At 48.1% G+C, this 27,495-nt stretch overlaps 1 protein-coding gene across 8 annotated transcripts in view; it reads left to right on the top strand.

Annotated features, from left to right (window-relative positions):
- fbrsl1 (fibrosin-like 1) overlaps positions 1-27,495 on the top strand; it is a 237,304-nt gene that overhangs the window by 110,497 nt on the left and 99,312 nt on the right. For 6 of the 8 annotated variants that reach the window (XM_076147590.1, XM_076147593.1, XM_076147586.1 and 3 more), the window contains exon 5: positions 11,750-11,779. The exons of the other annotated variants lie outside the window; for them this stretch is intronic. In XM_076147590.1, the coding sequence (XP_076003705.1) occupies positions 11,750-11,779 (30 nt within the window). The remainder of the gene's footprint in view (positions 1-11,749; positions 11,780-27,495) is intronic. 8 annotated transcript variants of the gene reach the window in all.

The raw sequence follows: 27,495 nt of genomic DNA, 5'->3' as shown, positions 1-27,495 counted from the left end.
TGCACATTGAGTGAAAACAGGAGACAGGTGACATGTTGTCACTTGTAAAGCTTTGCCTTGGTGTTGTGCAGAGCTGAGCTGAGCTGCTGTGTGTTGGAGCTCTGCTGGGATCTGGGTGACCCCCTCTCATAACCAAGCATCCTCTGTGTGTCAGGGCCTCTTCCTCCTCCTCCTCCTCCTCCTCCTCCTCCTCCTCAGCTTGGTTCTCTCCCGTTGATGCAGATTGAGCTTTGACAGCAACAACAGCAGCGCTCGGATTCAAACCCCAATCAAGTGGGCGAGGTGAAGCGGTGCATCCAAGGCATTAGTATTCCAGAGCCGGATCCCTCTTGGATCCGGGCGAGGATTATCCGGGCTCTTAACATCTTAGCTAAGCTGGTTAACACCTGGTTTTATTGACATCTGAGCACCATCCCAGGCGCTCATCTTCTGTGGCTTTAAAGGATCTTCTTTGCTCTCTCCAGCTCCTCTTCCTACTCTTCATCTTGGCCGCAGCCCACATTAAACGGCTGATGTAAGGATTTTCCAAACAAACATGTTGTTGACAGGTCAGCAGGACGGGTCAGAGGTCAGGAGGAGAATCAGTACATGCAGATCAGCTATTTTAATTTTTATCAGGGAAGAACTTACAGAGATCCTGAGAAAAAGAATGTTGCTTTCTAGGGACAAGATCAGTTTCTGTAGATCTCCAGAGAACTAACATTTTTCTTCAGATTTTGAGAAATAAAGTTCTCAATATGAGGTGTGTGTGTAGATGAGGCACACTGTTCTATATGTGTTGATTTTGAAGGCGTGCAGCTGTTTCAGCTTGTTGAGCCTCTAACACACGGATCAATATTGTAATGAATGATCACTTTATCTGCTGATCTGTAGATCACCTCGAGGCTTTGTTGCCATGTGCACAAGCGTAACCTGCAGGGACGATGCTGTAGCTCTTTCACACTTCCCTTAGTCACAGAAAACAAGACGTCCAGAGGTCATGTTGTTACCCAAGAAAGATAATAAAGGAACTTCCCCTCTGCGTCCATCCACTGGAGCCCCGATTTTGTTGCGGATTAAATTCCATCTCGCTACATTCCAGGTGAGGGGTGCTGCTCTGTCGCTCTGATGCAAATCGGCGGTTCAGAGTTTGGACTTGGATGGATGCATTTGTGTTTTTGCACGAGTCTAGACATGAGCGACGGTCTGCAGGAATGTGAGGTAACCCATAGTTTACTGTACGTTCCTGATGGCATAGTTTGGGTGTCAAGGGGAACAGACTCTCCTGGTGTGTTTATTAGGCCTCATGTGGCCTCTGAGCCCCGTGTGCTCGGACTGTGATGTTCTATAGGAACCATCCAGGCTGCTGAGGAGAGGTTCAGTCATGGTGTAGAGAGAGATCTTGATGTTAGCTCAGGTCAGTGGGGTCAATGCAGGAGGACGGAGCAGGATTTGCCTAAATCATGATGTAAGGATCCTCTGAATCAGGTCCAGAGTTTGGATCAAGATGGATTTTTTGATGGTTTTAAATTTTATAAGTGATTCCACAAAAGAGATAAAGTTCGACCTGATAATCAAGGGGAAGTCCATGTTCCCTAAATAAAGACTCTGACGACTGTTCATTGAGTGGCACTGGGAAACTGGGAAAGACAGGATGGGAGGATAGTTACTGTTCTTACCCAAACAAAGTCCCTACCTGCAGGTGAGAAAGAAGTATGTTTTACTTGAGTGTCATTTTTGTAGCTCTATGTTGCTCCTTACAGAGGGGCAGAGCCTCAGTTTCTTTTGTTAAGTCACGTTGTGAATGTTCCACATTTATTACTGCGGCTCTCCTGAAGACCCCATATTAACCCCTTGTACTCCACCCAGCTCTTCATCCTCCCCCAGCACTGAAATTCATCCCCCAGACAAGGAATCATCTGCACTATGACGTCATGTTTATTTATCCGTGTGCCTTTTGCATGTCCGCTGGTTATTTCCCGACCGTATAGCTGCCACAGAAGCAGAAGTGATGTGACACTCTGATTCTTATCTTTGGTGAGACGGAACGATAAGGGTTCCAGGCTAACAGCAGTGGAATGAGAGTGGAAAAGGAAGTAACGAGTGTCTGCCTTCATTAGGACAAAGAGGGTAAACGGGAGCGTCTGACAAGCCAGTAACGCCTCATTGTCCCCCATCTCAAGTTTCATAAATTTCCACGGCTCTCGTTAAAGGACGTGTCGCTGCTGTCACCAGGCGCCAACTCGTTATCTCCTCAACACCGTAAAACGCTGTAATTAACATTCAACAACTGTAACCGATCCGGCATTCCTCTTCTCTCGCCGCTAATAACCGCCGCTAAGCCGCTAAGTGGGGCTTTTGTGTGTGCGCTTGTGTGTACACTTTTACACTGTAAACAGAGGCGAGGATGACGCTCTGAGCTCAAAGGTGAGCAGAATGGATTCCAACGTTCCCTCAGCTCATCCACGTGGCATGGTCATATTTCTTGTAATATTCCTGCAGACGTCGTGGATCGTTCCTGCGCCTTCTCAGAGCAGGCAGATGAATGCTTTTAGCCCGCTCAGATGACACAACCTGTATTTTTATGGTGGCTGTGTGTATTGGAATCCCATTTGCCGAAATCGCAATCACTATAATAACAAATTTGAAAGCGTTGCCTTGGTGCCTGCGAGGACGCCGAGCACAGCATTAAGGAATCCAGCAGCGCTCCGGCTCCGGCTTCAGTCATCTCCTGCTCCAATCATCTCCTCCACCGATACAATACAACCTGCAATTTGGACATATGGAAGTCGGGCTGATGTGCATTTGCTCCGCCTATGCTTTAAAGGAGACCTGTGTTTGTTTTTAATGGATTCATGGTTTGTGTTTCATGCTAACCTGTGGCTCTACGCTCCTGCTGCCAACGAACACCAGAGCTTCCTGTTGCTATATGGAGGGTTTGAAGGAGGTTTGAGATCCTTGTTCAGTTCATTTCGAGGGCTTCAGAAGAGAAATTGTTGAAGAAAGCTTATGACCGAACAATGAGCCTGCAGTTATGAGACATTTTGGTTTGATTGTTTTTATAGAGGGAGAAAAGAAAGAAGAAGCTAAAAGAAAAGGAAAGAAATATTAATGAAAACATGGAAATGTGATACAGAAGAGAAACCAGCTTGTAAAAATCTGAAAGAAAGAAAAAGAAAGAAAGAAATGACATATTACTGACAATACTGAACTTCAACCCTGAAAAAAAGATGTATAAAAACATCAGAATAAAACATTACATTGATGAATACATATAATAACAGCGTTTCCTGAAATGAGACTTTCTGTGAAGTTTCCCAGGATGCACTGCTTTGACCTCTCGGTGTTACTCACAGCTCTGCCGGGTGATCGCTCCACTTCCATGCTGTCGTCTTTGTCATCATGTTGCAATATTAGAGTGATCACAAGCTGCTGGCCAATCGCTCCTTTTGACCTTTGACCCTGATTCGCATGGAGCACCAGGGAGGCTGAAGGGACAGAGTTTAAGATCCACTCGGCTTTTTGTGGCGATAGAGTCAAACTTGTAAGGCAAATATTTTCCATTTTCACTTTGTGGCTGGGATGGAAACGCGGCTCGTGCAGAACAACCTGCCTGACATCAGCGTTCCGGTCTCTCCACTGGCTCCGTCCGTACACACCTGAGTCCCCAGACACAACTCCTCTGACCCGAACATGAAACCAGGACAAGAAACACTACGCAGCCGTTTGGCTGGTTTGTCCTCCCGGGGCCTCGCTGGCTGCAGGAAACTTTAGCTCGCCGTTCATTCTGATCCCCAGAGAGCGAGATGCCGGGCAGCGGCTAACAGATAAAGCCCCGGATGAATGCGTATCTGTGTCAGACCACCATGGAAGTCTTCAAACTCAGGTCCTGGGTGACACTGCTAATTTGCCGACCCCTCCTCTGTTTTGCCCCCCCCCCCCGTATTACCTTACGTCTAGCTGGTTAGTTTAGAATAACAAGCACTGCATCGACTTCTGCTGATTTAATTGAGGAGAAGTGCACACAGTTCAGTTCATTGGCTTCTGGCCGGCGCTCTGGGCCGAGATGACAGCAGTGTGTGGAGCCAGGGAGTATCAGTTAACCCAAACTCATTATTCAGAAGGCCTTGTTGTGATGGCTGCTGCTCCTGTAAGGTCGAGCAGGAGCAGTGAGGAGCAAAACAAAAACATTTCCTGCTAAGAAAGACCAGGAGTAGTGAGCTGTGTGTGTGTGTGTGTGTGTGGCCTGGAATCATATTATCTATGTAAGGTTCATGTGTACGCTGATGTCACAGTCCCTTGTTGCTCCGCCTCTTCTCCAGTCAGCTTCCCTCGCTCGTGAATAAGTAAGAAACTCAAACTGCTTCACTTAGAGCAGCAGTCTCCCCACAGGAAGCGCACAGGCTCAGAATTTATCAATCAAGGAAATAAGGTTTTCCATCAGGTGAGCTGAGTTTCAGTGTGCATGGGGCTGCGGTCGCCCCTGCATGCTGAAGATCCGCCCGTTCAGGTCTCACGCCACTTTCTGTGGTTTGACACGTTTGCACAATCAGCCTGTGGTTTCTCACAACGGCTTACCTTCAACCAAACTGCTGCTGCTGCTGCAGAGGCCGAGCCCTCGTTGCGTCTCCTCCTTCCTGTTACACGTCAGTGCTGCTGTTTCACAATGTGTCAGTATGTCGCCTCACGTTCATCCGCGTCTGCATCACGGAAAACTTCAGAAGCTATTTCCACAAAACTTGGTGGGCAGTTTGAGGTGTTAGCCTCAAAGCATAACACAGTTCTATTAATGAATCCAGGAGATACGTTGAGCTTTTATTGTTGAGGGCAGAACTTCTAACTTTGTCTTAGAAGAAACAACAGCATGGATCCAAAAGGGTCCATTCAGAGACCTACAGACCTGAAGAGAAGCACAAATGTCTCAAAACAAGGAGGTGGAATCCCCCAGAATTACGTTTCCATAGAATTTAATCTGCTGTGTTTGCATTTGTTATGTAACATCTGGATGTTTGTGCTTGACCTGGTTTACTCCATGGTCTCGTGGTACAAAGCCACATGTCTGTGTTATTAGCAGCTGCTGTCCACTGAGGCCACAGTTGAACTCAGCAGTATCAATGTCAGCTGATGACTGGTGACGCAAAGACAAACTCAACTCCGCTCTGAGTTTGTTTTCGTGTTTGTATTGCCTCTGATTCCACCTGCAACCTCATCAAGCCCACATCCCACCTCCACATTTCTTGATTGGACGTGAACGTGGAAAAAATGAATCCCTGTGTCTGTGATTAATGCAAAATATAGGAGAGACGCTGGCAGGTAAGGGAGAAGGTCCTTTTACGAGAAGCGTGAACAAAGGGGGATTGATGCTCCTCAAGCTGGGAAGCAGCAGCGAGGGAAAGTGTCATCATATGGCTTTTTATTAGATTGCTAAAGATAGATCGCATTTTAATTTGGGCTAATGCGAGGAACAGTGTGGGCATTGAGCGAGGGTGTCTTATGACTGACTTGACGCACTTCCCTCGGCAGTCTTGTGCTTTTAGGCGGCGGTTTCAGTTCAGAGCCCAGGCGGAGTGCAGGGGGCCGGCCCGTCACCAAAGCCTCTGCACTCTCTCTCTCTCTTCAGTTCATGAACTTGCCCCCCCCACCCCCGGCCTCCCTCCTCCCCCGCCTCCTCCTTCCCCTACAGCTGCTGGAAGCACAAACGTATTAGTATCTCCCAGACAGTGACAAGTAAGTCTGCTGCTTCTGTTTACAGGCCATTCAATCACTCTAAGTGCTACTGGCAGCCTGATTTTCTTGGAAGCACATTCGCCACAATCCCCCCCCGGCTCCTTACACCTAACGGATTTATCATACCAAAATTTGGAACCGCCTGACTCGCCTGTGTTACTGGCCGGGTCCGAGTGCTGGGACTGGTAAAACATTGAAATATATGCAGCGCAGTCAGAAGGAACATAAAAATATCCCAGAATGCTTTGTGATTTACGCCGTGTCAGAGGGAAGTGGTTACTTTTATAAAACTGTGGCGCTGGAGACGTCTCGTGGCTTACAAGTGGTGCGGCGGTAAAAGCGGGTCGTTTGTTTTTATTTGTTGTCGTTGACGGTGACACAGACGGGGCAGCGGGCCTGCACACGAGCTACACACAGGTACTAACAGGCTCTCTGACCCCACTGAGAGGAAACACCTGCAGCTCTCAACCTTCATACGCTCAATATGTGTCCAGTCGGCTCACTCAAGATGAGATTTATTCATTTATTTATGACTTTTCAAGATGGTATTGTTTGATCCCATTATACAGGTATAAGATAGTAAAATCTGTAGGTTCCAGCTCCTCCACATTGCAGTGTAGATGAATAAAATAAGAGTAAATCATAATATTACTAATGAAATAGCTTCTTTAAAATAATCTATAAAGTGTTTGTTTTAATTATTATATAAGCGGGGAAAGAGAGAGAGAGAAAGAGAGGTTTTGCGTAGTTGAGTGCATGTCCCTGTCGCAGTCATTCTCTCTCCCAATACAATATTACAATGACGTAAAGTTAAGTATTGCGTTTAGATGTTACTACCTTTTTTCAAACTTCTTTCCTAGAGCAAGTTGACAAGCATCCTACTGATGATCACAGGAGACGTCGTCAAACTTTTGTCATATTTTGCATCTGTAATCTAAATGTTTGGTGTTCAGTCATAGTGACACAGTTCAGGAGTTGGTCGTCGTTAGTTTAAGTAGTTAAGTGTAGCAGCGTCTCTGCTGCTTCTTCTTCCGGTGCCACTCAGAGGAAAGTGTGTGTTTGTGCCCCTGGTTGTGGATTTAAGCAGCGGCCTGCAGCAGTAGTAGTTTGTTTTTAGCCTACTTAGCATATGTAACTGCTGCAAAGACTGCAGTGTGGCAAAGCATACTGCACTGTGTGTGTGTGTGTGTGTGTGTGTGTGTGTGTGTGTATGTGTGTGTGTGTGTGTGTGTGTGTGTGTGTCTGTGTCTGTGTGTGTGTGTGTGTGTATGTGTGTGCTGACCTCAAACCTGGTGACAGCCCTGGCTAACAGCTGGTTTTCTGCCACTTTTTCTGCAAGGCAATGAGAAAATGAGCTGAGCTGTGTGTCGGCTCCTGGTAGCTGAATTTAGCATGAAGCAGACCGACCCGAACCCTGCGCAAGATTGATGACTGCTGTCCGTCCCACGGCATCACTAGGCCATTGTTCTCGGTGTCAGGGGTCACAGGTCATATTCACAGACTCATAGATGTGACTGGAGCTCTGCTGTGGTCACGACTCACGTGTGTGTTTAGGTGAGTTGTGTTCTCAGGCTGGTGTCCATCTGTACATCCCTCCTTATACAAGCTTCCTTTGCTGATTCGCTCATTCTGTTTTATATTTATATATTTACCATTGGCACAGATTTCACTGCACATCGTACAACATTAGCTGCATACGTCACTCTTATCCTTCTTGCTCGACTCATTTAGGTTGCCTTCTGTTGACCAATGAGCTTTGTCCCTTCTTGAAGAATGTTTTTATTAAATTCAAGTCTGGAGTATGTTGATTTGTCTCTATTTGGCCAGAATAACCAGTTTATGGGGTCGGTGAGAGTGAATCATAGGTCAATACGCTCTCAGCAACCACATCAGCGTGTTTTTAATCACGTCTGCTCTGTGTTCATCTCACTTTCCCTCTTTGTCTGCTTCCCTCTGACCTGTGTGTTTACCCAGCATGCCCCTCTGTAGCGAGCGGCGTTGGTTCATCGGCGGTGTTTAAACGGCAGACAGGATTAACTGGGCTTAATGCACATGCTCCGAGTCCGCTCCCTCTGTTTGCTGTATCCAGGCCGCAGATGGCGGAGGAGCTCCGTTCGGCTTCCCTCTCTGGGCTCCTGGGCCTCCTGCTCCTCCTCGCTCCCATTTCCCCTGAAATAATTGAGTTCTCATTTTGTGGGAACGCTCACAGGAGGGTCGTGCGAGGAGTGAGAGAGAAGGAGTGAAAGAAAGACAGAGAGAGAGAGAGAGAGAGAGAGATGAGGGGCAGAAGCCTCGGGGGCCGTCGTCATCTCAGAGGAAGGCAGGCAGTCGCAGGGTTCCTCCGGGATGCTGAGGCCTCTTTTCACTGACTTATATCTTTATCCAGCACCTTAGTGACACACACAGGCTGGTAGTCGGGGTCAGACCCATGTGCTGTTTCACCTCCCAACCTGAGGGGGGCAGTCACCTCACTGTAGCTCTTTGTGTTCACTGGATCCCAACAGAAAACATGTGAAGACCCAATGTGATAAAAGCTGAGATTCAATGGATGGATGGATGGATGGATGGATGCACAGATGGATGGATGCACAGATGGATGGATGGATGCACAGATGGATGGATGGATGGATGGATGGATGGATGGATGGATGGATGGATGGATGGATGGATGCATAGATGGGTGGGTGGATAGATGGATGGATAGATGGGTCATGGACTGGTGGGCCATCCACATGTCTAACCGCTCATCTACGTTGCATGCTGATGTCACCATGTTACAGAATAATGGACCAATCAGAGCACAGCTTTCAGGGCAGCTCAGGCGGTGTGTGTTTGTATACCTGGTTGCCATAAACATGCTATACACGCCATGTACATGAGGAGAAATAACAGAAAGCAAATGTCCCCTTTAATTATGTAAAAGACTGGGTTGTATCGTTGCCATGGAAACCACCCACAGGCAAGCGTCAGGCGTGATGTGTACCCACGGATTTTACCTTGGCCTGAACCCTTTCAATTATGAACCATTACAACTCCTTCCCTTGCAGTATTCATGCACGGGCAGATCCTCCCACAGACGTCTTAAGTTGCTGTAAGTTGATATAAACACTCACAGAGTTGTCGCAGCCAATCAGCCGTCACCGTCTCTCAATGTCACCGTCTTAGCACTCAATAATTCAAAGCTTGGCGGTAATGAGCTCCCGGTGGGCCGCGTCCCCGAGGAGCCTCCCCGCCGCGCCCGCACTGTAATGTAGTTATATCTCATGTCAGCCTTCAAATCAATTACATTTCTATCTGATGGCGATGTAATTGCGCGTGATTGAGTTTTTGGCGCGGCGGCCAAGTGTGCGGCTCCCCAACTCTCAGCCAGTCAAAACAGGAAGCTCCATCAAATAAGAGTGTGTTCGGTGGTGATTGAGGCGGCCTGCGTGATAAGCACAGCTGTAATTATGGTGCATAATAACAACGGCAATCTGTGTTGTCTCAGCTTTGTTGTTGTCGTGTGTGTGTTTTTCTTGCCCCAAGGACAGGGAATAACATTTGCTTTAGTCGAGACGCAACGGCTGATTTGATTGTGTAATTTAGCAGATTTAATGCAAACCGTAGCTTTTGTATAAGTTAGAGAGTCTGGAGACGCAATTAGTGACAGTGCAGGACGACACGGAGCGATTACACAGGAAATGTAAGGCTTTACTGGGAAAATGTGTCCCAACGAGGTCACTCACAGGGCTGGACACTTGTAGATGGATGGATGGATGCTGGATGGATGGATGGATGGATGGATGGATGGATGGATGGATGGATGGATGGATGGATGCTGGATGGATGGATGGATGGATGGATGGATGCTGGATGCACAGGCTGGATGGCGGCTGCGTGAGCGTGGGCGTTCTCTGGTGTAGAGGCATTGAGACAGATGAGGGGAGGCAGCTGTGGTTTGGTGCATCAGCAGGTAAACGCTGATGAGTTGTGGCTTCTGTCAGCAGCACAAAGTGTATGAGACACAGTGAAGCAGCTCGGCTCGTCCATAAGCAGCAAACTTCACTCTGTCTCTCTCTCCCTCTCGCTCTCTCACTCTCTCTCTCTCTTGCCATCATCCTTCCTCTTCTCACATCCCGATATTCTTGGCGTTCTTGCCCTTTAAATCTCCTCACTTGTGTTATTCTCTTCATTTCTCTTCTTGAGGCTACGTCTCTCTCTCTCTCTCTCTCTCTCTCTCTCTCCTTCTCTCTCTCTCTCTAACAGCCTTCCATTTTTGTGCGGCGAGGGAGCCACCGGGTGCACATCTACAATCTTGCCTTTCATTTCATGGCTTGTGGAAATGGATGTTTTACTGCCTTCATTAAGGCGTGCAGCAGTCAGCGCCGTGTTTTTCCCCTGAAGTTTAGCTCCATGAACCTCGCCATTAGAGGACATTATGGCCCCAGATTTCAGGGCACAGTGGAACACTGTATAATTTGATTAGTGTTATTAATCAAGTGGAATACCGCTCCTTTCTCCCCCGTCTCTCCCCCCACCTCCTCCTCTGCCCGTTTCACTCCTGCCTTCAAACCGCTCAGCTCTCCCTCGTCTTCCTCCCCCTGCCCCCCACCCCTCCTCCCTCACACCCCCGCACTGCAACACACGAGTGACAAAAGGCCGTGCGCCTTTAAAAACAGTGATTTACCAATTGTTTTTTCCTCCCCCTCCATCCCACCCTCGTGTCCCGCAAACATCCACCCAGCGACCCGCCCTCGTGCCCGGGACATAAATCAATTGAGATGAAAGTTCCATAATTGCGCTTGCTGGGAGGGATTTGAGCAAAATTGCACTATGAATTTTTTAAAGGGAATTTTTACTAGCTGTTCAGTGAGACTCGGGCGGAGAAGGAAGGTGAGGCCACGAGGATTTATGGGCCCGGATTCTTCATTACTGAAGTAATTTTCCTGCAAATGATAGTGCAGCACCCTGGAGGGGGGAGCGCTGCCCGCCTGGGAGAGAGCGAGCCTGCTTAATCTCTCGTGGAGAGAGAGAGAGAGAGAGAGAGAGAGAGCGAGAGAGCGAGAGAGCAGCTGAGAGCACTAATATCATCTGTAAGGGACTGTGGCTCCATTTGTTCACATCTAAACCTCAGCCTGCGTATTTGTGATTCATAGTAATTGATTGCTCAGATTCGTTCCAAGAGTCGAGTTGATTTCATTACAAAGACGAGCTTTGTTTGAGCCGTTAGGAAACGCTCTGCAGGGTGTTTATATGATATTCTGTCCACACATACGGTCAAATATGGCTTTCTCATCATGGCTGCTTCGCTGCAGTAGCTGAGGCAATAACAAGGCTGGACATTATACAGTTTATTATGAAATTAAGACGGCGGTGAAGGAGATAAAGTCGATTTTATTAACCGCTAAGACCTCATTTCCTCTCCTGATTCTTCCTCTCTCAGATTTAGACCTCTGTTGCCAAACTGCCGTATTGTTTCACCTGCGAGCCGAGGCCTTTATTTAGCAGCCTCTGGCCCTGCGCACGTCTGCTTCCTGCCTGTGGCTGCAAACACAATGAAGGATCAGAGTTTTACCAGGTTTTACCTTTGGCTGCTCGCAAGTCAATCCCCACTGAGGAGAGATGCTCTTATAAAGACATAACCCTCCAGTGATTCTACAAAATTTATTGGTTTTCAGTCAGAGAACCACAAACATCCACACAATGATACAACTTACAGAGAAACGACAGCTGGGACTGAGATTGGACGTGATTCTTATAGATATGTAGTCAGCGTATCACTTAAAGGTTCCACCTCTCAGTTACTGACTCACAGGTCGAACCCAAACATGGATATAAGTCAGAACTGCCTGTTAGCATTAGCTCCCAGTATTAGCCTCTTCCTGATCCTGATTGGAGCAGGAGAGTTGGATCTAGCCAAACGTCAGAGGGCGCAGTAGACTGAAGGAGGCGCGTATGTTATTATCATGGTCTCCTCCCTCCTCCTCTTCCTCCTCCTCCTCCTCCTCCTCCCAGGCCCTCCTCGCCCCCCAACATGGCTGATGTTGTGTCTCCATCTCTTTAGGTGCAGCGAGCAGCAGTGGGCCTCCTCAAGGTTAGTGCGTCCACGATGCCAGGTCTCATTCTGTATCCTGCCTGCCGTCCACTCAATTTTACAGCTCAGTAGCTTGAGAAGCAGAGGGGGTAAATCTGCTGCGAGAGAGGGAGAGAGGCAGAGAGAGAGAGGGACACACAGAGAGAGAGAGCAAGATTATTGAGCAGCCTGTCAGTGGTTGAAGTGGATCTCATTCCAGGCGCACTAACATCTCAAGACAATTAGTCACTTCTCACTAGGTAAGACCTGAGACTCACTTGAGGACAAAATGAGGCAGCAGAGTAGAGAAGTTAGCGCCCCGTAAGAGAAAGAGAGAGAGAGAAAGAGAGGGAGGCAACTTAACTCAAGGTCTTCTTGGAAAGATGTAGGACCATAGCTTTGTTCACATTCCACTCTGAAGTTTCCCAAATCCCATTTCCTTGCCCACAGGAGAGGTCATGTCCCGTCTACATCCTGGCCCCTCCTGTTCCTGACGCAGGTTTTTTTAGACGTTCAAGTTGCCTGTTAATGAAATCGATCAACCTACAACAACCGAGCCCTTTGATGGTGTGTGGGCTAATACGACATGACAGCAACACAGCCAATAACCCGACCCTGCCTCCATCTTAATGACTTTACAAAAGATTTCTATGCCTTCCTTAGTCTTAAACACATCAAATTCACTTTGTTACCGTCCATGATGTCATCAAGCTGTCGTTAGCTCTAATTATCCTGTTGCCAGCACGTATTGATGCGGTTCCCTCGTGTTATTTCTCTCAACACAGGATGTCAGCTCCTCTGTACAGGTTTGGGCCTCTTGCATTAGTGAGTCTAGATCCATTCTTATATGAGACTGTGTAGCTGATTTGTTAAGCGCACATCATTCTGCAACTGAACTTCTGTGGCCTATTGTTTCTGTAAAAACTCCACTGCCTAAGAACTTAATCGTGAACCGTCATCTCAAAGCGATCACATCAGACTGAAAAGGAAGACCTGAGCATTAAAGGCTTTGAGTTTGAATGTGAAGGTGAACACGGCGATAAGTCACAAAGATTCCAAAGACCTTCATGTCTGAGTACAAATTTCCATTCCAGCAACTGGCTCTTTGTTTGTCTGATCCCTCCAGATTCAAATCAAATAATACAAATGATGCCATGACTCATATTTTCCCCCAAAATGTTGAAAATGCTGGGAATTCCCGTGGGATTTTCCTCTTAACATTCCTGCACATAAACAAAGACAGCTGTGCAGTAAGTCCTGGGTTCTGTCTCCACCCATTAGTTGGTCTGAGGTGGTTTGGGCCCGCACATGCTGAACGGGACCCGAGGCGTGACCGAGGTGGGCGGAGCGTGGCGGATCGGCCAGTGGGAAGAGGGGAAAGTTTGTCCCGGTCCTGTGCGGCGCGGCGGCGTGACGGATGGAGGTGAAGGCGCTGAATGAGGCCATTCACAGGGCCTCATGAAAGAGCTCCTGCTGGGCGCTGAATGAGGGTGGGCCCATCTGCACCGCATAGGCGTGCACAAACCAGTGACCTCGAAAATTACCCAGGAAGCACTTTGGTACAGTCGCCCCAGCAACAGGCAGGGGTTCACATGGTAACCAGGCGCTTCAATCAGTCGCTGGCAGCGTCTTAAATAGAGCAAAGTTTTTTCTTTGTGTTGAAAGAACTTCGTGTGAAATCAACTTAGTGGGACACCCCCCCCCTCTCTCACACACACACACACACACACACTTTAAAGGGAGGAGCTGCCAGTGATTGTCCCACGTGAACACATCCAGGAGCCGGAGCGGTTTGGGACGCTGCCCTCTGGACTTTTGTCTTAAAGACACAAAGACCTGTTTGTCTCAGTGACATGTGTACAGTATGTGTGTGTGCTGTCCGAGCCTATATGCTGGAGGTTTGGGTCTGAGACAGAATGTTCCTCCATACATTATCGATGATCTGATGCATTTAAAGTAGCTGTTATGTGGTCACATCCCCTGGTGCCACATTAGGCCCAAGGTCCCTTTCATGTCTGCAAAGGGCCTCAAGCAGAGAACTAACGTTGACTTTATGATGGTGTGTCTAACTTCATGTAGAGGAGCTTTAACACGTGATCCATTGATCCATAAGGCTCCATTCTATGGACTACGCACCTGGCAAGTGAAGGCCAAATATCTCCAAAATGCTACAGCGTATAAGAGCCGAAACAATGTTGGCGACCTAGTTTGGAAGAAGATCATAGACTCCTGTAGAATCAGAGTTTCCCTTTACCGTGCAGCCATGTATGTCGGTTAATTGGCTTTGGAGAAACAGAAGTGTGAGGCTGTGAAGGAGACGGGATCAGGGTGATTCCTCTGAGAGCCCTGGGGACCGGACATTAAGATTACAAGCATCTTCAAGGATCCGCTTCATTGGATTTTATCTGCGTTATCTTCTTTAATATATTCATTCTGCCAGAGCCAGAGGCATGCAGGTCATTGAAGTTCCATTCCCGTCTTCCATTCCCTCACGGAACTTTTGACAGCGTGAAATGACAGTCCGCCCCTGCACGCATCTCCCACGTCAAAAAGTAATGAGATTGTGCTGCTGGAAATATCACTACAAAGCATCAGACCTGCACTCGGGTCTGTCTGCACCTTCAAACGCTGCTGCTGCCTGTCTGCCTGCCTGCCTGCCTGCCTGCCTGCTTGCCTGCCTTCCTGCCTGCCTGCCTGCCAGCGCGCCTGAAACGAACAAAAACAATCAGAGACGCAGAAACGGCGAGGGAAGCTCCCCTCGCCGAGACAAACGAACACGGCGGGGCCTTTCATCCTGAGAGTGATTAGCCGTCCCAATCGTTTCTTAAGCTCTCAAACGGAACAGCGTCGCCGAGGAGCGGCGGTGAGAAGTTTCTCGCTAGGAAGTGCCAGTGATCTCGCCTCTAATTGTGCCGTCGCCGACAAGGCTGCTGCCGTCAGATCCAACGCCAAAGGCAGCGGGGAACAAAAACATCTCAGATTCCATTTTTACATCCCATAAATGCATAAATACAGAGCAAATCTGGCGCCCTAATAGGCCCTAATGTGGCCACAACAATAGCAGCTTGATAGCAGGTCTGTGATTTTTCCCCGTCTCCCCTCTTTTCCTTCTCATTGCGTGCATTGAAGTCTTTTTTATGGAAAGCCTCTAACACAGTAGCGTTATCCGCCTCCTGCCGTATAAAAGAAATAATGTCGTGTTCAAGGTCTTTGGGCCTTCAGTGGAGCCAGAGAGAAACTTTAAAGCAGAAATGTCGTATTTTTCAGGTCATTTATATCCAAACTAGGTTGCTGACGTGTTATTGTACATTGTTGCACTCTGCAGGTGTTTGTGCTTCTCTTCAGGTCTGCAGGTCTTTGAATGGACCCGTGTGGATCCATGAACACGCGGTAAAGCCTCTCAAAGCTCAAAGAAGTTTTGTTTACCGCTGCCTCAAAGTGTGGACATTTCCGATGAGATCAGAGTAGGAAACGTTATTATCCCTGTGAGTGACGCAGCAGTAAACAGGGATGTAAGACAAGACATGAGGTCATACATACAGGTCAATAGTTTCTTAAAAATGGTCTGTTAGGAGCAGATGACCACATGGATCCATCAGAGACCTTACACACCTGCTAAGAGAACAACAACCATCGCTGACCTAGATTTGACTTAAGTGACCCAAAAGTCTAAATGTGTCACCTTAGGGACCCGTGGAGGAAATGTGTGTGATGTAAAAGCTTTAAGGAAGGCATGCGGCTGGAGGAAGCAAAGGGCTGCGGGCGGAAGTGAAACCTCAGCTCATAAAAATCAGCATTATAACAACATTAATTGATGCTGCTGAGCACCATATGTGGCGCCATATGGAAGAGCTGAACCAGAGGCCCGCGGCAATAGACAGACCACAGAGGAGCTCACAAGTTGGCACGTTTACAGACAAGGGACCTCGCATTAATATCAACCGAGCGGGAGAGGGGGGGGGGCAGAGAGGGGGGGAGACAGACAGAGAGAGGTAGGGGGGAGAGAGAGAGAAGGAGTTATTGAACCTTTGGTCGCCATCTTTCCCTCATACGGTTTGAGTCATTATATGTGAAGTGATGCACACATTCACAGCCCCGCCTCTTCCTCCTGCCCCTTCTCCTCCTCCCCCTCCCCCCTGCTCCCCAGGCTTTCTTAATTACAGTATTAAATGGCCCCTCCCATCTGGGCCGATCAGACCGCCCTCTGTCCGCCCAACTGTCACTCCCTCCACCAACGCCCCCTCTCATCTCACATACACACACACACGCACACACACACGCTAGCAGGTGAGGTGATTCATGGCGGCGTGAACGAGCTCTGCTTAACCTCCTGTGTGCCTCATCACAGTGCTGCTGCCTGTGGAGTGTCAGGACCGTCTGCCTACTGCTGCATTATGGGTACTTCAAGTAGGAATGCTGTTTTTATTTAGGTAGTAATTATATTAAAATTTAGTATTTCAAGTAGGAGCAGCGATTATCAGTGTGTTTTATTTTGGCTCATTCTGGAGATATTTGGTGTTAAACCCGACCCTTCTGACCCTGAGGGAGGACCGACCCTCATCGTTCTTCAACAGCACAAAGATAGAAGTTTTGCACCACCAATATATATGTTGGACTCCTAAATAGAAATCGATTTTGCCATGGCAACAGTAAACTAATCGCGTATTTCGAGTATCGAGTATTTGCATGCATGCGTTCAATGTGAAACTATGCTAACATCTCTGTTTGTCTGCAGTCGTTGTGTCGGTCGCTTAGGTGTGACGTGATCGTATTGTGTCGGGTAAAAGATGAAGGCCGCCATCATGGCTCCACCTGTGTGTGTGTGTGTGTGTGTTTCAGACCCAGATCCTCCTGAAACGGAGATGTCAGCCATTCTTTTGTAGAGTTTCATTGAATGTGAGGCGAAACAAGGAGAGCGTACAGCTGTTTCCTCCCTGACACAGAGGGAGGTAGAGGAAGAGCAAAGGAGAGAGAGAGAGAGAGGGAGAGAGAGAGAGAGCGAGTGAGCGAGCTCTGTGATGTGCTCTGATGTATCTGCAGCTCCAGGTCAAACGCTGCCAGTGTTTTGTGTTCATCTTCGTCTCGTCTCCCCTGCGCTCCTCTAAATTATTCACAGCCTGAAGTCGAGCAATGTGGCCGCCTCCTCTCTTCCTCTTCCTCTCTCTATCTCTCTCTCTCTCTCTCTCTTCCCTCCTCCTACACTCTACCCCCCTCCCTCTCTTTCTTTCTGTCTCATGTGAAGCCTTGTTTCAGAGGCAACGAACAGAAGTTTTCCTCCTTCTAAGCTGGTAAATCCCCCCGTCCCACATCCACTCATCCTCCATCAACCACCCACCTTTCATCGCTGACTCCATCTCTCACACTCGTTTCATCCCCGCTCATCCCTCGCTCGCCTCGCCCGGCTGTCAGACTGGAGCCTGGCGCTTCGTTTTAAAGAGGAGACAGCCAGCTGTTAGTATGAACTGCTGTCGCTCTATCTCTCTCTCTCTCTCTCTCCCCCTGTCTCTCCCTCTCTCTTTGCCATCTTGCCTTCTTCTCTCCCTCTTCTCATCTCTGTAATGATTCCAGTGACTTTGTGCTCATCTTATCTCGTTCAGCAATACGCCCCCCACCCGAGCGCTCACCAAATCCTCTGGCCAGTCGATGGTCCTGATTAAAGATGAGTCGGTCAGTCGTTTCACCTCTAACAGACCGTCAGCGACCTGTAGATCTCGAGCAAAGCCAAGGACGCGGGCGTTGAGGCTGCTTTCGTACCAACCGATCGTTTTCAGCAGTTTGGGTGGTTTTGCCAGATATGAACACTCAAACAAGATGATGTGGTTTCGTTCTGCTACCAACTGGACCCTGGTTCAGTGTGTTGGAGGAGAACATACACACAAGTCGGCACGTCTTCACTTGGTTGTGTGTTCTATCACAAACATTTGGTGGAGTTCATGGGAACTACAGGCGCTCCTTTGTTATGTGAGCTCTACCCATGGCTCTGTGCTCTTCACTTTGAGTTGGACTCATGGGATCCTGGTTGGTCAGTTGGCTGTGATCAATCATTCATCATTCAGTATCAATCGACTCCGGGATGTCTTATTTCTTCCTTGGTTTTGTGCAAATCTGGCCGTATACCAAGGAACCTTAGCCCGAATCAGAACCTTACAGGGGTTCAAAGAGACCTCGGCTGAGCCGATAATAGAGCGCTCTCCTCAGGATTACCCATGAACTGACCTGAACCTCACTATAAGGAACCTCTACATCCTGTCTGCGTGTGTCCTCGTCACAGCGGGGCGTCAACAGGGGCAGAAGCGGGCGATCCAGTGTGGGAGGAAGGGAGGCAGCGGGAGAAATCCCTGCTTTCATTACAGATTATAGTGATAATTTTCATGTTAAGTAGGAAGAAGCGCGGTCTAAAATCCTGTTTGGGCAGCAGGAGCCAGAGGATGAGTAACGCCTCCGCCGGCCACCTGAGGAGAGTCGAGCTGAATCCAGTTCCAGCCGATGCCACAGGACACTCATTTGTAATTCTGTACCCTGCCTGCCACAGCGTTTGATCATAGCAGAGGGGGGACGGGAGATAGAGGGGGTGGGGGGGCTGAAGCCTCCTCCTTCCCACCCCCCTCCTCCTCCCCGCCCTCTCGCAATTGCTGTCACCCAGTATGAATGCCCCCCCTCTGGCCCAATGACAAGTCTAGCGTGAAACGCTTGGCTGCCCCCCGAAATTAGCAGTAGAGCCCCCCGGCGGCACAAGCTTCTCATGACCAGCACACAGTGGGCCGCCGCCAGATTCTTTTCATTACGGCTGTGGCCTGCCAGCCCCCTGACTCTACCTCCTTCTGCCTCTCCCTCCATCCCTCCATCCCCTCCTCCCTCCCCCTGAGCGCCGGCCAGAGCTCAGTAAACAGCATCTGTAGTGTTCATCACATTACTGTCTGAGGAAGGGATGCAAGCTGTGTGTGTGTGTGTGTGTGTGTGTGTGTGTGTTAGGGTGTGGGTGTGTGTCTAGTGTGCATCTGTGTGTAAGAGCATGTGTGTGTGTGTCCATGTACATGTCTGCATTTTGCTGCCACGTCGGGCTTTTAAAGGAGCGTTTTAACGAGATAATTTTGTGTTATAAAAACATATTTTTCTTCTTTCTCGTTACAGCTTCACAACAGGCAATACATCCAGTAGTGACCTTGTGTTAACAAGCAGGCTGGATGGTTGTCTAGGGCCTGAAAATAATGGTTTTACAAGTTAATTCTGAAATAAAAACACAAAGTCCTTCAGCACTGTCAGGCTTCAGGGTTTGTGTATGGGTGCGTTAGTCTAAGGTGATCAGTCCAGATTGTTCTGCACACACACACACACACCACTGTAATCGATCCTCCAAGTTTGACCCATCAACTCTGCCATCTTTACAACCCTCTGGCTCCATAAAATGGCAGAGCTGCTTTTTTTGGCTGAATTGCTCTCTGGTGCAACAGTCATTCGCCTCCAGTGAAACCAGCACCTTCAGTTTGTTTACTTTATGCATCAGGTAGGCGAAGGAATATGGCACCAGAGCGCAGTTCAGCCAAAAAGAACAAGTTTAGAGAGCCAGAGGGCTGTAAAGATCCCAGAGTCGATGGGTCAAACTTACAGGATCGATGGCAGTGGGAAGAGGCAGTAAATGCGATTGTATCTGTAAAATTCTGAACTATCACTTTAAGTTTCCACAGTCTGACAATGTGCAGCACTTGTGTGGCACTTACTCTCTGCCACACAATGAGGAATAATAACAAAAGCCTTGATACGTCTCCTTTGAGTAGAAATGTTACAGCAAATTTCTCTTGTTCCAGTCCAGCGCTGCTTGTCTCTGTGTGTTGGTTTGACAGGATTAGTGGGAAAGAGAGATCCAGCAGCAGGAGCAGTGCAGAGAGTGAGAGAAAGCGAGAGAGGAGGGGAGTATGAGCAGCACAAAGAGTGAGCGAGCGAGCGAGAGGAGGGGAGTAGCAGTACAGAGCCATGCCTGGAGGCTCAATCTGTTCCTCACTGAGCTACATCAGTGTTAGAGACGGCGGCTCGGGCCGCAGGGAAGCCTCCACTCGCTCCATCAAACTGTCAGGCAGCCAGCGGAGCTGCACAGGGAGACTCTCAGCCGCCCCCAGGGCCACTTCAAGTCAACATCCCATTTCCTTGCCTCCTCGCCTAATTTCTCCTACGCCCCGACTTAAATTTCCAATGCCCGGCGTCTGCCTCTGCGGCGCAGCAGCACTGGACCTGGGGGCCGTGTCAAAACACGGGGAGGCGCTGAGGGTTGTGTGTGTGTGTGTGTGTGTGTGTGTGTGTGTGTGTGTGTGTGTGTGTGTGTGTGTGTGTGTGTGTGTGTCTGCAGCTTGGTAATAAAAATAAAAACAACACTAAAAGCACAGGTGAGAATGCTAAACTGAAACTACAAATTCCCACTGCAAACCTCACTGAAGTAAAAACCAAAACTGTTCCTCGTCTCTCTGAAAACTCTCAGATTTGAATGATTTCTGTGAGAATCTCTCCTCCTAATGAGGTGATTAAGAGTCTGAGGTTAATGGCTGAAGGTTTGACTAAACAAAACAGACCTACTTGATGCAAAAAAAACAAATAAATGAGAAATAAAATTGAAAATGAAAGTTTGCAAATACTGTTTTAATAAAAATGAAAGGAACTCAATGTACTTTAGTGCCATTTGCCTCCAGTCACCTTGGTGTAAGTACACACACAAACATAACATTAACACACACATGTACATACAGACGCACACAAACACAAATAGTTTCAGTCATTTTATTTGTTATTTTATTATGATTATATTACAGTTTTATGACCTGATGTTCCTAAGTGTCTCTTCTCCAAGCCTACCCAGGGACCGTTAGTTTAGCTTGAATCCTTACATACGCTATATCTGTTAGCCTCTATGTAACAATGTATGGCCGAGACGAGCAGCCAAAAAAAATGGCCGCCATAAATCACCGTCCCTCGCTCTCTCTCTCGCTCTCTCTGGCCTGCGTCGTCATTTTTCTTCGGCGGCTGTATTCATGGCACATTTGTGTATTCCCCCTTTCCCTTCAGCTTTTTGGCACTTTTCTTCTCCCTCTCTGAGCTGAATAAATGCTCCCCGCTCCCTCGTACATCTGCCGTTAGTGTCTGTTTTTCCCCCGCCAAACTTCTCTGAGGATTTCACCGGTGGCCCAGACAGGCCCGTCACTCCCCGCTCCAGCGCCGCCAGCGACGTTTGAGGGATTTCTCGCAACAGGCGGCCGTCCCGATGCGCTCAGAGCGGGAGATGAATCCAAAAAGTTTTTATTACATTATGGCTATCGTGTTAGATAAAACAGTACACAAGCTAAAAGCCTTCATTGGGACGTTGTAGGCCTCATAGTGTCATAGGTGCACAAAGTAAACGGATATGTATTTTACAATAGCAACACGATATGCTAGCTTGCTATCAAACGAGATACAAAGTTACAAGTCTTCAGCTGGCTTGTGTCCTATCCTGTCAAGCTGTTAGCTAGCTGCCGAAGCAATGTAACCGGTGTGTTGTTGCTTATTCTACATGCTATGTGACTTATGCTACGTGGCGTTGTGGTGTCGGCCGTATGATTGTGCGGATATGGATTTAGGCTTATGTCTGTTACATAATAAGACGACACTCAATGATGTAAATAGTATCTGTATGTACTGTATCGATTCTAAAAACAATAGAAATAGCAGAAAATGCTAAGATAAAGAGTGCAAATGTTAACAGTATGCGTAGTGGCGTATATTAATTTTGTGGAATAGCGGGACAGCTCTTCAAGCCCTCCCTCCCCCCAGCTATCACCATCAATCTGTCCGTGCGCGCCTCCCCTCGTCTTCCTCCGCGACCTCACCACATACTTTGCGTCGAAGTGAGACGGAGCTCTGCCAGGTCCCGACGCTGTTTACACGGGCTCTGGGTAACGTTAGCGTCTGCTTGGCTTGGCCCCGGGTCAGGACCATATCTTTCCTCACCGTGGCTTGATTTACACGGCCCCCGCCGACTCTCCCCTGAAGTGTGTCGGCTCTGCAGCTCCAGGCCCCTGTGTGTGTGTGTGTGTGTGTGTGTGTGTGTGTGTCTGGCTAACGTGAGCAGCATTTCTCTGGGCTTGTCCTCTTCAAACCTCCCTCTCCTCGGGTGTCTTTTGCCTCGCGGTTTTTAACGCGCGAGCCTGTGGAGGTCGATATCGTTTCTCCCCCCGCCGGAGTTTTTCCTCTCAATCTCATTCCCCCGTGGAGCCTCCATCTTCACTGGGATCAATACTTTCCTAATCCAGCGCTCCCAGTCTGACCGGGGGTAATCAGCTGACTTCCCCTGCTTGCCCGCTGGTGAGGTCAAGGGTCAAATGGCTGTATAGATTTGATCCTGTGATCAAATCGTTTTGCCAGGCGCTGCGTTCAGATACAGCGAGTGGGGTCAAGAGCAATCACTTGATTTTTTCCCCCGCGGTTGAGAGTTAAATGCAGTGTTGCTATGTGAGTCATGTAAAGTCTGACATCATTACAGCTCTGATGCTCCAGTCCCTGAAGTCTTTGTATTTTTGTTCCAGTCCTCAGGTGCACAGCGGCCATGAAATTGTATGGCTCTCTGCAGGATGGTTATTTCTCAAACAACTGTCTCGCCATCATCCCAAAACGCTTATGTAGCCCATTTTTACCTGGAAACCATTCAAAGCATTTATACCCCAAACACATCAGTGAGCAGAGAGCAGAAACATCTCCTATGGCTCCTTAAAGGCACAGATAGATGTGGCTCCAGACTGGAAGAGCCGCAGTGGACATGTTGTTTTCCTTATTCATGCCATTAAAGTAAGAGACGCTTTCTTCGGGACTCGCAGTTCTCACACCTTTTCAGTTTTATGATGAAAAATCCCAAAACTACAGAATCAGAAAGGTGGAATCCTGTGTTAAAAAAAAAGACACATGGCCACAGTGAAATAATTTTAACACCTTGAACAAGTAACTTGGAAGTATTTCAAACTAGCAATTGTATATAACGATATGACGAAGTCGTTAACGCAGAGGCAGGGTTGTATTGTCGGAAGTTGGCCCAAAATAGCAGCGTTGACTGGACACACAGCAGGGGACTGCAGTGTGTGACGTCAGGGTGCCTCTGCCGCTACATGACTCACATCATGTAGTGCTGCTTACTTCCTCTTAGCCACAACAACACAAAGCAGGGGCTGTGCTCGCTGCTCTTCACCTTTTCTGACCTGCAGGATCAGGTGCAGCTAGAATCCCGTGTCCATGCTGTGGCCACACTGCATGACTAGAGTTACATTCAGTCAGCGACATTATTAATTATCAACGCATCATTTCCCCCCTGAAGCCGCCGAGCAAACGTCACCAATTCCGCTCAAAGGGTGAGAGCTGAGTTGCAGAAGCATTTCAGCTCCTGGGACAGGCCCAGGCAGCCCCCGCGGCCTTCAGATACCCTGCTGATGTTTCAGGTCCTCTGCTTACACACCCTGTCGCTGTGACTGCCGCACCAATATCCTCACATCTCATCCCAGCATCCACAGGAGGGAAATTGCGGGAGGAAATTGGTGTTGTTCCACCGGTATCAGACACCGCTTTGGTCCTGGCCTGTCTAAATGGACCATTACCCCCCTCCGTGTGCTCTCACCCCGGGAGAGCTCGTTTTGTCAGCGCTTGCTCCGTCGCAAACCGGGTCGTCTTGGTCGATGTCTCTGGGGACATGCGGTCTAAATTGGTGTCCTTCCTCCTATCGGTGTGAAGATGTGGAAGCTTTTGTGTTTCTGGCTCGTCACCTCACTCGCCGGGTTTCCAGCTTCACTTTTGTGCAAAACTAATGCAGATTTTTTGTCAGAAGTCAACTAAGGTCAAAATGTGAATTGTCAGTGTTTATGTGAATAAGTCTCGCCTGCTGTTTCCACACTGCTCACATGGCTCATCTGGCTCGCTCACCGCCTCCTCTAGCGATATACACAAACACAGCTGACATGGAACACGGACCAACACGCCACACACTCTACAGTATGTTTGCTGCGTTCTGTTGACTGTGACATACTGTTGCTCCTCTAACTAAAGAATTTACCATACGGCATCAATAAAATATATCTAATGTAATCTAATCTAATCTCATTTAATCTAATTTTATCTAATCTCATTTAATCTTGGCCAAATCACTTCTGGTTTCTGGTAATTTAAATTCTCGCACATGGTTTGTTCAGTAAGTATCAATTTCATCCATGACTGTCTCATCCCGTCTGAGAGATCCTCTACTTAGCATAAGCACAGACGTATGATTATGGGAAATATCATTACGGTGGGATTTCTGAAGTCAGCCCCTCTGATCTTGGCGTTCCAGTGACTGTGAGGAACATCTATAGGCGTGTTCGCACTGCCAAAGCACAAACATTGTCATGCATATTGACTATTTGTTTTATATTTGCTGGATTTATTGACTTGGTTTGAGGCAGAAGCTGACAGTGACACGTTCATGCCAGCAGTGCTTGTTTTGGTTATTTTAGTGGATTTCTTGCAGCGAGAGCGTGGCTGCAATCAGCATTCAGGCTGACAGACGCTGACGCCATGCCAGCATTTACGTAGCCAGGCGACTTTCTCTCTCTCACTATCTATCCCTCTCTCTCTCTCTTTCGCTCTGAGGCAGAATTCATGGCAGACGGTCCTCCGAGTGTGACAAGTGGAACTGTGTGATTAATTTGGCCAGTCATTTTAATGTGCTCCGGGATGCGCAGCGCTTATTGTCTTCCCCCCCTGCACGTCTATTGGAATCTGCCAGAGAGAACGTCCCAGAGAATCGAGTCATCCATTTCCACCTCTCGCTCCTCGGCCCTGCCTCATTTCAGGGCTGAGCTACAGGGTCGTCACGGGGGCCGGCTCGGGTCGAGGCCCGGATCCAGCCGGGGGCCGCCAGCGGAATAAATCTGCCGTCTCTGAAGTGTTGAAAGCCGTGTAAATGTCAAACGCATCTGTCTGATGTGCCGGCTAAGGGAAGGGAGCGCTGAGGAGGAGGAGGAGGTGGGAGGCAGGCTTGAAGCTGGTCCCCTGTGACCCCTCCTAGCTGGCGGTTGCCAGGTGCAGATGTTGCTGCTTGCTCCCTGCCTCTGAAGATGCAGCCAGTTTTCTTATTTTTCTTCTTTTTTTTGGCAGTTTGCGAACATCCGTGAGAGCCGAAGCCGCTGGGGGCCCGGCTCCTGTCAGGCAGCTTAGCGGGCAGCAAATCTCTCTGATTTTAACAATGTCCCCTCTGACCAGCAGACGGGTGGTTTAGGAAAGATATCTATCAGGGGGTTCTGCTTTTGCATTTTCACCGTTGGTTTCCCGTACGGCCGAGTGTAGTTATGCAAAGGAGGGGCGGGGACATGGTGCAGGCCGACACCTTCACAGGGCCATTAGCTGCTTACACACACTCACACAGCTGCCTTCATCTGTAAACTAAATGTCACGGTCAGGTTCATACATTGTCTCGGCTAAGGCCCGTCTATTACCTGTGTCTGTAACGTTTCATGATAGATAGAAGCTAATATTGCCACAGTAACAGCTAACCATATGTTATTTTGTGTGTTGTGCTGTAATGAGGCTGAGGCCTGGACCTCTTATACTGGGACTAAGCTTAGACTGATTCATCAGACTGTGACATTGAGTGTTTATGTGATCGTATCTTTGTCTTGGTGTAGCTGTAGAGAGTTCACCTCCCCTCCTCCTGCCCTCCAATCTGGGCTGATGTTTTGAGAATCAAGTTGAAAATCTAGAACCCATAGAATCAGTAGTACATTAAAAAAATGCTTTCATTGTTTTTGTTCTCTTTTATGTCTTTTAAAATACTTTTTCTCCTGGCTCTTTCTCTCTGGTTGATCCTCCGTGATTTTTTTTTTGTAAGTTTCTCTGTGTGACTTTAGACTCCAGAGGGTTAAAGCTCTGTCCGTTGCCCTTGGTGAGCAGCATGAATGACAGGGCATCCCCCCCCCCCCCCGCCCTCATCCTGAACCCCTCTTGGGCGATCTGGGCCGTGGAGCCCCTGCACTGATTGCTCTCGTTACTTAATTATACATTTGGACCCTCCGCACCGCCAACAAAGGGCCGCTGTGCCTCCATTGACCGAGCTCTCTCCTCAGGCTGCCCGGCTCTGAAAGCGAGTCAAGCAAAATAAAGAGGCTCCACTTAAACTTGTTGCCACAGGGACTTAATTGACAGATTGTGGGCACTTCTCCCCCTCTCCTCGCTTGAATTGCTCTGCTCCTCGTGCTTCCTGCTGTGAGGTCCGGCGGGACTTCAGCCTGCAGCTCGCCAACTTCGCCGTGTTCGTCTCTGGGGAGAAAGTTTGCAGCCGGCAGCTTCCAGACACAAACAAACCTTACAAGCCGCCTACAAGGGATTCGGTTATGAAAGATAAGGCGAGACGAGAGCAGAGCAGATAAGATGGAAGGAGATAAGGAGATAACATGTCATCATGCGCTGATTGTCACGCTGACAAGACGTTATCATGTGGCCACTTACCAAAGAACACCACTTCACTCAGCACATTCATCTGACAGGAATTTATCACTAATTACAAGCCTCCGCTGAGAAACATAGTCCCATTGCTGTTACTCTGTGTTACCATAGCAACTGTGCAGCTAGTTTGTGGATGTAGTAAAAGTAAATGCACACAAACTTTTGTACTTTAAACCTTTATCTTCACTGACAGTCCTGCTTGGATTCAACCTTTTTCTGAGAAGCTACAGATGCAAAACAGAGAATTAACACAGAAAGTTCCATTTGGGTGTTTTTACTGTAAATCAGGCATTTCTTCACAAAAATAAAGGGAAATTGTGCCCAGACTCTGAGGAGTTCAGGTGCATCAGCAGCAGCTCGTGCTCTGTTTCTAAACATTTCTTTATTTAATATCATGGAGGCTTTAGATTTTTTTGATCTTTTGGTTGTTAAATGTGGAAATCATTCAATGGTCTTTCAAAGGAGCACGTTTTTGTTGGTACAAACATTTGCCTCTCACAGGATGGTGTCTTTATTAAAAAAGTCATTGAAAATCTAAAATATCCAGCTTGTGCAGTGAAACGAGGGTTATCATTCTTTTTAGCTAAAGGTGAACATCATTTGTAGAATAGTTGGTTTTATTCTCTTAAAGACTTTAGTAGCTGCAGCATTTATGGAATTTTTGGGCGCATACAAGGTCTGATTCCTTTTCTTGTTTTGGTAAGTCACAACCTCATCTCAGCGCCATGGAGCTCGAGCCCCGAGTCTTTTAATCACAAAACCACAGAGAATGTGAAGTGCCGGCAGAAGAATGGCTTCCCTTCATGGCTGAATAGTGGGTCGCGTTTGTTTTTAGTTCCTTTAGTTCTCGTGCAGAATTTTTAAAGTTTAGATTGAAATACTTTACTTAATAGGCACCGTGTGGGAGCATTCAGAGCTGCATTTGTCCTTGAGGCGCTGTCGTCCACTTTTAAAGCCCATTTAACGGTGCTGAGCGACGAGCCAAGGATGAATACTGACTCATTGAATGTCTCTGGTCTTTGGTCGCAGAGGGATTTTGCTTTAAATCAGCAGCAGAAACGCCACAATGGTTTGAAGTCTTGACTCCCTCAGCAGAGCCGTCACTTCACCCATCGCTTCAAATTCACACACACGACAAAACCAATGACATCGATCAGCCTGATGGTGTTTGCTATTGTGTCCTTTAAAATTAGAACCTGTTCAATTGTAACGTATCACGTATTCCTTCTCTGGACGCGGCGGTGCTTTAATGCTTTTAC

The sequence above is a fragment of the Genypterus blacodes genome, unplaced genomic scaffold (assembly GCF_046128005.1).
Source record: "Genypterus blacodes isolate CSIRO-AG114 ecotype Tasmania unplaced genomic scaffold, CSIRO-AGI_Gbla_v1 ptg000038l_1, whole genome shotgun sequence".
NCBI classification, from domain to species: Eukaryota; Metazoa; Chordata; class Actinopteri; order Ophidiiformes; family Ophidiidae; genus Genypterus; species Genypterus blacodes.
The sequence above is the reverse complement of the archived record's forward strand: the minus strand, read 5'-3'. Positions and strand labels throughout refer to the sequence as shown.